The sequence below is a fragment of the Vitis vinifera genome, chromosome 15, assembly GCF_030704535.1.
Source record: "Vitis vinifera cultivar Pinot Noir 40024 chromosome 15, ASM3070453v1".
NCBI lineage: Eukaryota > Viridiplantae > Streptophyta > Magnoliopsida > Vitales > Vitaceae > Vitis > Vitis vinifera.
This window is the reverse complement of record NC_081819.1, coordinates 1,478,125-1,491,767: the sequence shown is the minus strand read 5'-3', so window position 1 is coordinate 1,491,767 and position 13,643 is coordinate 1,478,125. Positions and strand designations below refer to the sequence as shown.

The 13,643-nt window shown below is 34.1% G+C and overlaps 1 protein-coding gene across 1 annotated transcript; it reads right to left on the bottom strand.

The window, feature by feature from the left end:
* Nucleotides 1-9,440: 9,440 nt before the first annotated feature.
* Nucleotides 9,441-11,230, bottom strand: LOC104881728 (protein CYSTEINE-RICH TRANSMEMBRANE MODULE 10). Its single transcript, XM_010662873.2, has 3 exons — nucleotides 11,160-11,230; nucleotides 11,009-11,061; nucleotides 9,441-10,126 (listed from the first exon to the last, which is right to left on the bottom strand). The coding sequence occupies exon 3, from the start codon at nucleotides 10,101-10,103 to the stop codon at nucleotides 9,537-9,539; it is 567 nt and encodes a 188-aa protein (XP_010661175.1). The 5' UTR covers nucleotides 10,104-10,126; nucleotides 11,009-11,061; nucleotides 11,160-11,230; the 3' UTR covers nucleotides 9,441-9,536.
* Between the last annotated feature and the right edge of the window lie 2,413 nt (nucleotides 11,231-13,643).

Genomic DNA, 13,643 nt, shown 5'->3' with positions numbered 1-13,643 from the left:
TTTGTGTTTAGATATCGTTCTTTTAAGACTTAAGGTTCCCTAACTTTAAAATTCATCTATATGGTTAAGAAAAACACAATAAGTATTAGAAACTTCACTGCCCAACCAATATGGAGCCTCACATTAAACCCCCCACCCATAGAGGCACAACATCTTCATTGTATTTTATGAGATTGTGAGACCATACAAATTGAATTACTTCTACATTCCATTGCCAGATTTCATATCCCATGGGATTGTGAAGTCAAATAGATTAGTTAACTTCCACATTTGGTTAAGGATAAGCACTAATACGTACAATCATAGTGTACAAATATTGTCCACTTTGAATATAATGTTTCCATAATTTTAAAATACATCTATAGAGTTAAGTAGAACATATTATGTAGAAAGTAACAGAAAATTTTCCTAATTGATATGATACTACACAAATTTTCCCATGCAAACATAATATCCTAATTCTTTTCCATGTCGACATTCAATTCATATATCAAGCCCCTAAAAACTTAACATAAGAACAATCCAATGAACTAAAATGATAGCCAAGTGCCAAAAACATAAATATGTCCAACTAGTAGCTAAATGAGGAAATATCCTTCTGTCTAACATCCTCTCCAAATCCGAAGTCCTCAAAATAGAAAATCAATGATCTCCTAAATGAAATGTAATAAAATTGGCTATCAACAACATATACAAATTACTACAATATCAAAACAAGTAGTAAACAATCTAGCAAACCAGACCAAGTATAGGCCAAAAGCATATAAAAATGACTCAATATCAAAAAATTATTTTATATTTTAAAATACAAAATACAAATTTAACAATTTAAAACCATTAGATACGAATTTAACAAATTTAAAACCATGAGAAAAACAACACTCAAGTCTAAGGTCATTGAGGCTATGTTTGGTTCCTAGAAAGTACTAGAGAAAAAAAAAAAGTTTGATGTATAAATATAATTTATTGATTTTAAATCTTTTTTTTTTCATTCACTTTTTTTTTCCTTATACTTATTTTATTTTATTTTATTTCTCTTGTATTTTTCTATGAACTTTCCAATAGAAAAACATATCATAAATATTCATGAGAACAAGACTTTTATTTTCACCTTCAAATTAGTTGTTCTCTTTCTTTGTATTCCTTGATAGAGTCTTGGTTCTTGCGAATTTTGTCTACTTAATCAACTCCTTTTTTAATCAATCCAACAAATCTTTTCTTATTATATATATATATATATTTACTTTATTTTATCCCTTTTAGATTTTCTTAGTTATTGCTTAGAAAGAGATAGGAAAGAGCTTTACATACTTTGATTTGTCTCCTATTGAGAAATGTAATCCATTTGATCTTCTGGATAACATCCACTAAAAGCATCATTTACATGGAGAGAAAATTTAAGTAGCAGTTGGTTTATGATTTGTAAAGACCATATATTCTTTTCTTTCTTTGCTTTTCTCTTGTTTACTTCTCTTGATCCTAACAATCACACATTAAAATACTAGTTGACATACTTCCAACATATATAGTTAACAGAAACAGTTGGGATGGTAAGTAGGATGGTGACATAACTAATCCATCAATGAACAGAAATATTGCTGACTGGATATATAAATTTGATGATCAGCTGGATACTTATATATTTGGTGGAAACAGTTGAGGATCATCAGCTTCAATATTGATGAAAATTGATTGAGTGAGGGCAGTCCTTTTTTTGGGAGTGAATTTCTTTTATAGTTAGTAAACAACTATTTGGAACAAATATTTATGCCTAGATTAACTTTTGAGAAGTGAAAAACTATTTTAAGCTGCCAAAAAAAGAACTTTAACATAAAAGTTAGAAAAATACTACTTTTTGTAACAACTCTATTCATTTAATGTAAGAAGTTAATTTATATTCAATGAAAATTTTATAAAACCAATATTGTTTTTTTAAAAATTATGACTTTATCTTTGACTTCAACTTTTAGTTAAAGCCAATATATGACAAAAAAAAAAAAAAAAAAAACAATCTCAAACAAGTTCTTAAGAGGTTTGGAATTTCAGTTTGAAGAATAATACATCATGGTTGACTCAAGAAATATAAAAAAACTAAGTAGAATACTCTAACAATTTTGTTGTGCTTCAAAACTTGAAAATTTGTTAGCACAAAATCACTATTTTGTAGACCTATTAGAGGTAAAATTCCTTTTTCCCTTGAAGCCTTCCATTTTTGCAAATCAAATGTATAGCAAAAATATACATGCAGGAGATGGGTCAACCCCATCGTAACATGTCTCGATTATTTAAACATATTTTCATCCTTGTCCAAAAAAAGAGAAAGAAAGAAAGAAAGAAAGAAAAGATCAACTGGGCAAGGAGAGTTAAGAAATTTTATGAACCTTGCCTCATCTTGCCCTGTTTAACTTTAATTTTAATTTTTAAGTTACATTAAAAATAAATATAATTTATTAATAAATAAAAATATTATAAATATTATAATTTATTTTTATGAGAAGTAAAAAATTTTATTTTATATGTTTAAAATAAGAAAAAAAAATAAAGCAAAAATAGTTTTTATTTAATTATATATGTAGCTAGAGGTTGAGTAGAATAAGATAGTACTTGAACTTGACTTGAGTTATAAAATAAAATCTCAGATGCATCAGATGAATTTCCTAAGTCCACTATCCACTAATTGAAGGGATAACTTATCTTGGTTATTGGGATGAGTTTCCTATGGTTAGTGCACTAACGTGTATGGTTACACATTAAACAAGACCTATGAAGAGTCATGACTAATGACCATCGGGTTGTCTTGACTTCTCTAAGCTACTATGTTGTATGGGTTCACAATCTTGAGAGAATATTGCTCTAGTGGTAAGGTCATCAGTTACTTTGACCTATGAGTGAGATCCTAAAGTAATCTTATATTCCTTATAGATTTGGTGACTAGTGGTTTAGATAGGTAGCAACAAATATTCTCAATAAAGGGACTATGATATCCCATGAGTTTAAGACAATATGTCCCTTTGGATGATCCTAAGGATTTCATAATCATGTAGTTTATAGCTATAACAATTCCTTAAATGGAACTTGACTTATGCCCTTTACGGATTAGAGTATGTCTGTTGATCATGATATAAGAGGATTTGAGACTCAAGGATTGAGAGGTAATCCCAAAAGGTTGGTAGCTACTACCTTATTGTATTATAATATCAGTTCATAGGGAGCTTGTATACAATGGATAGTAGGTTAAAGACTTGAGTTTTATATCTTGATCTAATATCATAGGATATTGGAATGCAGTTGACTCTCTTAGTGGAATGTTAAGTCAACTTCAAAATTGGATTTTGAGGGAGCTAATATTTTCTTATAGGTCTCAATGGTCCTAGCTTGAGCTCACATTCTTTGTCGATAGTTCTTTTTAGGAATTTGTAATGCTTAATTATAAGTATACATAGGGGTGTTTTTGCATAAGCACAAGGTTGCATAGGGACTTATAATTAAATAGTTTATGAGGTTTCATTTTGGTCTATTTAATTAATTGGAGACCTTGGGGTAATTAATTAAACAGGACTTGTGGGGATAGATTAAGTGACCTAAACCTAGAAGATGAGTCCCTAGTCACTCAAGCCTAGTTGTGAGTCTATATAGACCCTCTTAGGGTTTAAGGTTAGACACACTATTGTCTTCCACTTAGTTTTTGAGAGAAACCCTAGCCATTATTCCCTCTAGAAAGAAGCCCATGGTGGGAAAAACCCAAATCTCTCTATTTTCCAAGCATGAATCAGGTTAGGAAAATACATCATTATCTTAGGCCTTTTCTCAATCCTATCCCATACCTCAAATTCAGATGTTCTCGAATCAAATCCACGTGGTGAAAATGAAGAACAAAGAAGTCTCGTAAATCCAAAGTCTTTAGCCCAATGACTCGAACCTCGATCTTGACACACTTCTGGTGGAAAGGAAAAGAGGGTGGAGGCCATGACCCTCTATTTCTTTGGATGGTGGAAGACAAAAGCTATGGAAACCCTAACCCCTATGGGGTATTGTAGACCCCCATTTTGGGAGCCATTCTTGCAGCTGATGCTTGACAAGTGTCATCATTCTTACATGGCCACGTGTCACTCCCGAATTAGTCAATATGGGATCAAAATAGTGGAATTGGTGAAGCAATCAGAATAGGACACCTGTCAAGAAGATATTCTAAAATCCTCAAGTCGTTATGGAGGAGCGTCTGGCAGCTGTAGGAGAGAGGGTAGGGGACCCCCAGCTGAGGGCTTGATGTCGTCTGCATGAAGCGTGCAGCAACAAGGAGGGTAGTTGGGCAAGCCATACTGGCTGATGCATGAACAGGAGGAGGCAAGTGGTGACTTGCTAAGGAAGGTGATTCCAAGAAGGAACAAAAAGAAAAAGGAGAAGGGCGGCAGAGATCGTTGGGAAGGCAAATCTAGAAAAAAAGGCAGAGAAAAGAGAAGAAAGGGAAAGGAGGAGTTTAGCCAGAGATGCTTAGTTGGAGAAGAAGCTTTTAGGTATGATTATCACTCTTTTACATCTCTTGTGAATATTTGAATACTCATTGATCTGTTTGGGGTGGATAATGAAGGCCATCAATCTGCTTGTTGAAGTATGACCCTGCATTTGTGTTTGCCATTGTCCATTTTAACTTGCTCTGATCCTACTGTGATTATGGAATGCTTGAGATTCATGAGCATGGTAGTTTTTGATATGATTTTCCCACCTGCTCGGAGGACTCACTGATGATTCATGAAGTGAAGTCTCTGCAGCTTTATTTATTTATTCGTTTTCTTTGGTGCTCTATTTTTTCCATCTTAACTCACTGGATGTTGGATCCATGGATGAAATGATGAAATGGGTCTGATATGCTGGTTAAAGTCTTCATGTTTTTCTTCTTGTTGCTATCCCATTATCTCCTTGTTTTCTTTTCCTTATCCACTGTACCCATCGTTCATCTATCCCCCTCTCTCTCTAGGTCGTCATACCCATTTCCTCACTCAAGCTTGCAGGAATCAAGCATCCTCCACCACACCCATCTTCCTCTCATTCATTCTCCATCCCACTCCCTCGCTTACATGGAGTCTCACGGGTGCATGTCATCCTTCACTCCTTAACATACCCATTAAAACCACTCACCCAAGCCCCCGTATCCATACAACCCATACCTATCCTTCATGCTACTCATAACCACGTTCTACTTTATCCGGATGTCTCACATCCGGAATTCCTCCCCGCCGACATTCCATCTGGACATCTCACATCTGGAATTCTCCTCTGCCGACATTCTACCCGGACATCTCACATCCAGAATTTCTCCTACACCGACATTCTATCCGGACATCCCACATCCGAAATTCTCCTGCGCCGACATTCTATTCGGACATCCCACATCCGAAATTCTCCTTCGCCGACATTCCACCCGGATATCTCCATCCGGAATTCTTCTCCGCCGACATTCCATCTGGATATCTCACATCTGGAATTCTGTCCGGCTGATGTTCCACCTTCTCCGAATGTCTCACATCCGGAATTCTGTCCGGCCAACGTTCAACCTTCTCCGGATATCTCACATCCGGAATTCTATCCGGCCGACGTTCCACCTTTTTCTTCATCCTTAGAGCATTTTCTTTAGGTTCCAAAATCACATTTTTAATAAAGCTTTGCTGCCACTTTTATTTCTGGCAAGCAATTTCCATACTTCCTCTATTTTTAAAATGTTTTGAAATAAGCAAGGAATCAAATTTCGTAATTTTGAACAATGGAGTCATCGGAATTGATTCAAGCAAGATAAAATGGGCTTTGGTGGGAGGCCCACATATGTGAATTCATGACTAATTGATCGCTTGATTGATTTATTTGTCATGCGTGATTGATTTGCTATGTTCCATGATATGCATATAATCATTTTGTGTTTATTCACTAACCTCATTCCATGATAGCGCGTTGCTGTTTGTTGCCCAAGTACGCATTCACTCATTTTGATCATTCACTATACATATTCTGATTCTCATATGTGCATGATAGTTCCAGGTATTCATTGATTTCCTAATTAATTGCCATGATTGCTTCATTTTGTTAGTAGAGACCCATTTTAGGGGCTTAGAGGGGTGCTACGGTCTTTACCGTACTTTCCCGATAAGTAACCTGACCCCCGAGCCCGATCCGGTTTTTCACAGATCACCTTTTCCAAATAAGGAGTCACACTTAGGGTTTTCTTTCTTATTTTTTTTACCCTTTAAAAAATAAAACAAAAATAAGTGGCGACTCCAAGTCATTTTCTTAATCAAATTAAATCATTTTTCAAAATAGAAATCGAGTTCGCCATCGAGTGGGGAACGCATGAGCCGAAATGCGGGGTCCATAGGTATTTATAGGGTTCCTAAGTGGGCTTAAGTGACTTGAGCCCACATGGACTTAGGTCACTTAATCTAACCCAAAATGTGTTCTAATTGATTAATTAACCCAATAGGGCCTACTAATTAATGAATTTGCCCAATCCAGAGATCTTGTTCACTTACTCCTATGCAACCTTACATAATTACCAAAACGCCCTTATGCATAAAAGTGAACCTAGAGTCAATCTGACCCTCATAATCCATGCCAAAAAGGTATATTAGCTCAGAGCGGGGACCACTAGGACCTATAGGAATATTGGCTCCCTCAGAATCCAATTCTAAAGTTGATTCAACATCCCACTATAGAGAATCAAATGAACTTTAGTATCCTATGTAAATAACAACAAAACACCAAGTGCTTTGGTTCATGACTTGCTATCCATTGTGTTCAATATCTTCATGAACTGGTGTCCGTAGTCTAACAAGGTGAAAGCTATCAGCCTTTCAAGACTACCTCTATGATCCTTGAGTTACAAATCCTCCTATTGTGTGTTCAATTGACATATCTTAGCTCTCAAAGAGCCTATGTCAAGTTTAACTTAAGGAACTACTATGACCATAGTTTCCATGAATACACCTCTTTAAGATCACCCAAGAGGACACACTGTCTCAATCCTAAGAGATATCATGGTGTCTTTATTAAGAATACCTATTGTTACCGACTTTCATCAACAATGACCCAATTCATAGGGAATATATGATCAGCTTACGATCTCACCCGTAGGTCAAAGTCATTGCTAACTTTAGCACAAACTCAATATTCTCTCAAGGTTGAGAGACAATACAATGAAGCAGCTTGGTGGAGTCATGACTACTTGATAGCCTTAAGTCATAACTCACCATAGGTCCTATCCAATGTGCAACCCTACACACTAGTGCACTCACCATGAGAAACTCATCCCAATAGCCAAGACCAACCACTCCAATTAGAAGGTGGTGCACTACAACCTTTAATGGGTTGCCTAGGCCCATGAACTGACTATGAAGAAGTCATCTATTTGTAAGGAACCCATGAGTTAGATATTCTGTGCAACTCCTAATGCACCTAAGTCACGTGCAATGCAAAAGATGCAGACAAGAATGCTCATAAACTATAATACATGGAATAAGGATAGATAAAAATGAAACTAGAACATCATTAAATAAATAATGAATTCCAAATTTATTACATCATGTCATGCTTTTAAGGACTCTATCCTAACAACCCACACTTCACACTTGTTAAGATTTAAGAGAGAGTCATTGAATGGAGGATAGTAAGGTCTTTAAGAACATCTTTTGCATTTGAGAGTTTTTACAAATTAGAAAAGACATTTGGAAACATCCAAATCTAAAGATAAGTTTTCTAAGAACACCCTAGAATAATATTTTGAAAATTAGGCATGTTTCATTGTGCCTAGGATCTTAGTTGTGTGTGCCCTTTAATCTAGATCTAGGGATTGTTTTCCTAACACTAAATACATTAGATTTTTCTTTCAAAAAATACACACATAGTTTCAAGGACTGTTTTTCTAACACTAAATGCATTAGATTTTTCTTTCGAAAAATACACACATGTTTTTCTCTTACAATCATCAATAAAAAAAAAATCTTTTCTAACTAAAAGTGTTTGGATGAATTTGGTCGCATACATCCATATGAATGATCCCTAGAGACTTCTTTGTTTTTGTAGTTGCTTTCTTTGGAAAACTCTTTCAAACATGTTTTTAAGTAAGCATCTTTCACATAATTGGTCCAAGTGACCAACAAAAACATTTTATTTCTTGTTATAGGCACATTAACAATAAAATTGGCATATTGGTAACTTATTGAGAGACTTTGATTTTTCATATGAATATCATAGCCTTTTTCTAAGAGTTGACTTAACCTTAATATATTATGTTTTATGTTGAACACATAGTAGACATTTGAGATAAATTGACATCTTCCATTTTTCAAATAAATTAAGATTTTACCTTTGTCTTTTCTTGGAATTTGGATGCATCTTAAAAAGTAATATGACCACTTTTTTAGTCTCCACAAACATATTTTTGAATCAACACATGTGATTGCTTACTTTGATATCAAAATACTATGTATTTTTCTCCTCACATTCTCCTTTATGTCAATAATATAGTAGTTCTTCCTAATATTTCTTTTAACGCAGTTGGCTTGCCTTTCCATATTATCAATGGCACTTCTTCATTCATAAGTATAATGGCCATATTTTTACAATTATATATTGAATTTGGAATTTATCATACCTCACCCTTTCATTTAGCCTTGAATTGTATCGTTGTCCATGCTATATTGAGGAATATGAGGTTTGATTTATTCCTTCATTGTTTGATGAATTGAAACTACCTTTTCCCGTATTGTCTTGGTTAGATTTAAGGCCATGTTCACCACCACATACATGATTATTTTGACTTCTTTCATTAAAGTTTTATTCATTCTTTTTTAATGTAAGTTTTGTTTGGAAAACTTGTTCTAATTTTTATTGGTTCTTCCTTTTTAATCTCTCTTCATGGGATTGCAATGATCCTATAAGTTGATCAATGATCATAGAACCCAAATCTTTGGATTTTTCAATGAATGTAATAATATTATCAAACCTTGAATCTACAAATAAAAAGATTTTTTTCAATTGTATGAATATTATTTTACACTTTAATCATTTTTTAAATAAAGAATCGGAGATTGATTCAAATTCTTTCAAATTCTCTTCTAAGAGCTTGAAGATGAACTTTTCATATCTTATTAACTCCTTTATATGTATTTTATAATATCTCTCAAGCTTTGTTAGAGATGGTTGCGCTTGAGATCTTCTAAAAAGTACCTTCATCCATTGCTTGATGGATGATGGTGAGAGCTTTCTTGTCTCTCTTCCTCATTTCTTTCAAAAAATCCATTTGATTTGGGGATAAAATTTAAGTGGGAGACTTGAAATGGATGCATCCCACTGACCATTTTTTTTTTAATGACTTTGATGCTAAATTTGTTGGTTTGTTGGAGTAATGGGGTTGAAAGAGAAACACAAACAATTACATTAAGTAAGATAAAAACTTGAAAAGAATTTAAAATTTATTGTCTCCCATCACTCTTGTATTCAAACATTATATAATCTCTTTTATAGATACTCACTTCACAAAATAGAAACTCCTAGTAACCTCCTGAATCAACTTTAACTTTCCAACCTCCACAAGGGAGAGGATATGGTGCGGGTGGGTATCCACCGGGAGCAGGATATCCGGCTGCTGGGTGTCCGCCGGGAGGAGGATATCCGGCTGTTGGGTGTCCACCGGGAGGAGGATATCCGGCTGCTGGGTATCCGCCGGGAGGAGGATATCCGGCTGCTGGGTGTCCACCAAATGGATGATATCCGACTGCTGGGTGTCCGCCGGGAGGAGGATATCCGGCTGCTTGGTATACACCCGGATGAGGATATCCGGCTTCTGGGTATGAACCCGGAGGAGGATATTCGGCTGGCGGTAATCCACATGGAGGAGGATATCCGGCTGCTGGGTATCCAAATGGAGAAGAATATTTAGCAGGAGGGTAGCCCTGTGGGGGATATGCCGGAGGAGGATAACAATTTTGAAGGGGAGGATAATATTGTTGAGGAGGGCATGCCATGTGTGGTGGACGGTAGTTTCCAGCATCATATCCGGCAACATGTAAAATCAGCCCTCTGTCAGTAAACTCTTTGTCCGGCTTGTAGCATTCCATTTTTCTTAAAATTGAAATCAATTCTTCAAGAATTAGAAACACTGATTGGTTAGTGATGATTAAGTGCAAAATCATTCAGCTTCACCCAAAGTTTCGTAATTGTACTTTACAAATCGTATATACCCTCATCATGATTGTGATATCTTCTGTCAGTTTTGGAAAATTATCGTCCCAAAAAAAAATTCTATTATTGTTCTTATAAACTCGGGGAAATCTCAGAAAAAGTTTTCTTGATTCTATTTTATGTAGACCTTAAAAACAAAGATTAAACACAGTTAAGAATAGAAATTAAACCCATAATTTTCAATCATTTAATGAGAAATCTGAGGAAATAAAATGCAGTAGAACAACTTTTTTGGCGTTTGATTCCTAAGAAAAGAGTTCAAAAAAAGAAACTTTAAGTAACAATTAACAATATTTGTTAGGGTTTCTCTGCAGCCAAAGGGAGCATAAAAGAACAATCTTTCTGAACATTCAGGCCTTCATAATTCATTCAAAGAGATCTGAGTATGAATTCATGAGAAAAACAAAGAACAAAAGAAGAAAAAGAATTAGAGCAGCCTGATCACGAAATGAAGGTAGCCATGCATCAATTAACCAAGGAAAGGTTTTATAGATTAGAATAGAAACATCTAATCAAATTGCTCATTAGGTTCGGGTGAATTGTTTTTTAACTCAAATTCGACTCGATCGAGTTGATCATTAACCCGATCAGCTTGGCAGCATATTAACATAATCTCATTAAAAAAAATCATCAAAGAAAAATTAGTTAAATTCTCACACCATGAAAGGTAACAAGAAAACATGTAGAAATTACACTAACCCAAAAGAAATAAAAAAAAAATACCCAAGAAAAACAGATTCTTGAGAAAGAGAATAGAAAGGAGAAAAGAGTTGTCACCCACCAAAATTAGGAAATTGGTGGAGTGGGTTTTTGATAATCTTGTGATTTTCGTGACTGGTGACAAATTACAACCATAAATAAATAAATAAAAATTAAAAAATCCTGAAAAGGAGAGTAGAAAAACGAGAAGAGAGAGAGAGAGAGGGCCTTACCCACCAAAATTGGGAAGAGGGTGAAATGGGTTTGTGTTTGTGCAGTTGAGTAAGAGGGTGTGGGATGATTGAGTTGGCTACAACAACAATAAATAGGCACGAGCTCTTATGAATAACCTCATTTGACCTATGCGTTGCTTGGACGCGTTGCCTTTCACCTTTTGTATATAAAAAACTAAATCCACATCTAGGCACACCACCCGAATCTCTTTTAAAATTTGGACGGACAAGTATTGGGAATGTGCTTATGATTCGATAACTACTTTAAAAAATAGTCTCACGGTTCTCTAGGAATTAAAATATTGTTCACCTATCTTTTATGTTTTAAAATATTTTTTAAAAATAATTTTTATTTATAACCTTTTGTTTTTAATTATTTTTTTCTATTTATATAATTCTTTTTTAAAATAATTTTAAGAAATAAGTAAAAATAATTAAAATATATTATAAAAAAACCATCATATTTTTAGGATGATTCTTAAAAATCTATCTTGTAAATGACTTTGTCCCGTCCCACCATATAATTTAAATAAAAATTATTTTAATTGAGCTTTTTTTCATTTTTAAACATTTTTAACATAAATAAAATATTATTTTTTATAAAAAAGTATAAATATTTATAATACTTATTTATTGATAAATAATATTTATTTTTAATAAAATTTAAAATTTTAAAAATTAAAAGTTAAAAAAAAAATTGAAAATCTTTTTTTAAAAATAAATGAAGACGGGTATGAGAATTTCCTATACCTTACCCATCCTGTTTAAATTTTGTTTTGGGCCAAGATGAGAATACATATAAATATAGGGTTGGGATGGGGTGACTTATCCTAAACCTGTCCTGTTGTCATCCCTAGTAATGGGTGGGTTTAGAATGAATCATCTTATCCTGATCTTATTTTATTTATTTATTTTTATTCTCATTCCCATCAATAAATAAATTGGGTGGGACAGGTTTGGGAATTAATCACCTTACTTGCTTGTTTATTTATTTTTTTTACAATTTTTTATTGTTAAAATTTTAAATTATATATAAAAAACAATAATTTATACACCAATAAATAATATATATTTTTATAATTTATTTTTATGAATTTTTTTATTTTGTGTATATTAAAAAAATAAAAAATGCGAAAAATTGATTAAAATAATTTTTATATAATATTTTATATAATTGGACATGAAGAGAAGGATATTTTCCGAACCCCTATATATTTTTATCTTAAATCTATCCAAGTAAGGACAAGGTGGGATGACTGCCTCAAAAAACTTTCGTCCCTATTGTTGATGTCGCGACCCGCTGGGGATGCTGTATCTCCCTGACGTCGATGCTCAATCAACTAAGAGTGATGATGCTTCCTTCCACTTCCCTGCAAAAGATGTCCGGATAGGTTGCCCGAACATACCCTTCGAAGCTTTAGTTAGATTGACAATAATCATGAATTTCTCCTCTTGGGAGTTCCTGAAGTGGGTTTTTTTTACCTCCCCCTCCCCATTGAGTTATGAGAAGCTTTTATAGAGTCTGGAGCCTTGTCACATCTAGGTTGGGGAAGTCCTTTGACTTTCACAATCCTGATGACTACTTAGAGGGTGGTAGCACAATCATTATTCTTTAGGCGACTGATGGAGATTGCTGGTGGGGCGACCTGGCGTCTCACTTGTCACTTTATTATGCAGGTGGTGCAGTGTAGAGGGTGGCAGGTCGCCTAAAAAGACATGGGGATGTCCCATTGAGCGTGCCTTTGATGGGAAGAAGAATGATTGCCCGCGGAGTATGGTCAGGGACCCTGTTTGGAACGCGTCATGTAGTCTTGGAAGAGCATGAGGCAACTGGCCATTGACTGTTGGATCCAGACTGGATGTTCCTAGTGGATAGAACACATCCAGATAGGGGGGAAGGGATGCCACATGTCCCATAGAAGGGTGCCTTGAGAGGTTAAGGCAGGTTGCCACGTGTCTGTCGAGGGGAGGTTTCTACACCTATCCCTATCCAAATTTAGACTTTAATTATCTTTGTGATAGAAATCCCAAAAATATTGGAAAAGGGGTCATCACTTTTGATCAATCTTTTATATAATGTGGATATGAAAATTCATGGCTTATGTAGCCCTTTCTTGCTATTTCTTGATCTTTAGATGGATGGTGTAAAAAACGTTTCTATTTTTGCTTTTATGATTTGTTTTTAGAAAAAAAAAAAAAAATCATCCTATGTTAGGGTCAATGTATAATAACAAATGAGGTTTTTAATAATTTTTTATAGGCTATGTTTTGTTTTCAAAAAAATTTGAGGAAAAGTACTAGGAAAAGAAAATAGAGAAGAAAAGTGGAAAGGGAGAAAAATGAAGAAAAATAAAAAGTAAATTCAAAGTCAATAAATTATTTTTATATCATTCTTCAAATTCATTTAAGTTATTTTTTTTAATTATATAAATATTAGATAATTTTAAAATATATAACTTTGTAGCAAATTTTAAATTTATTTGT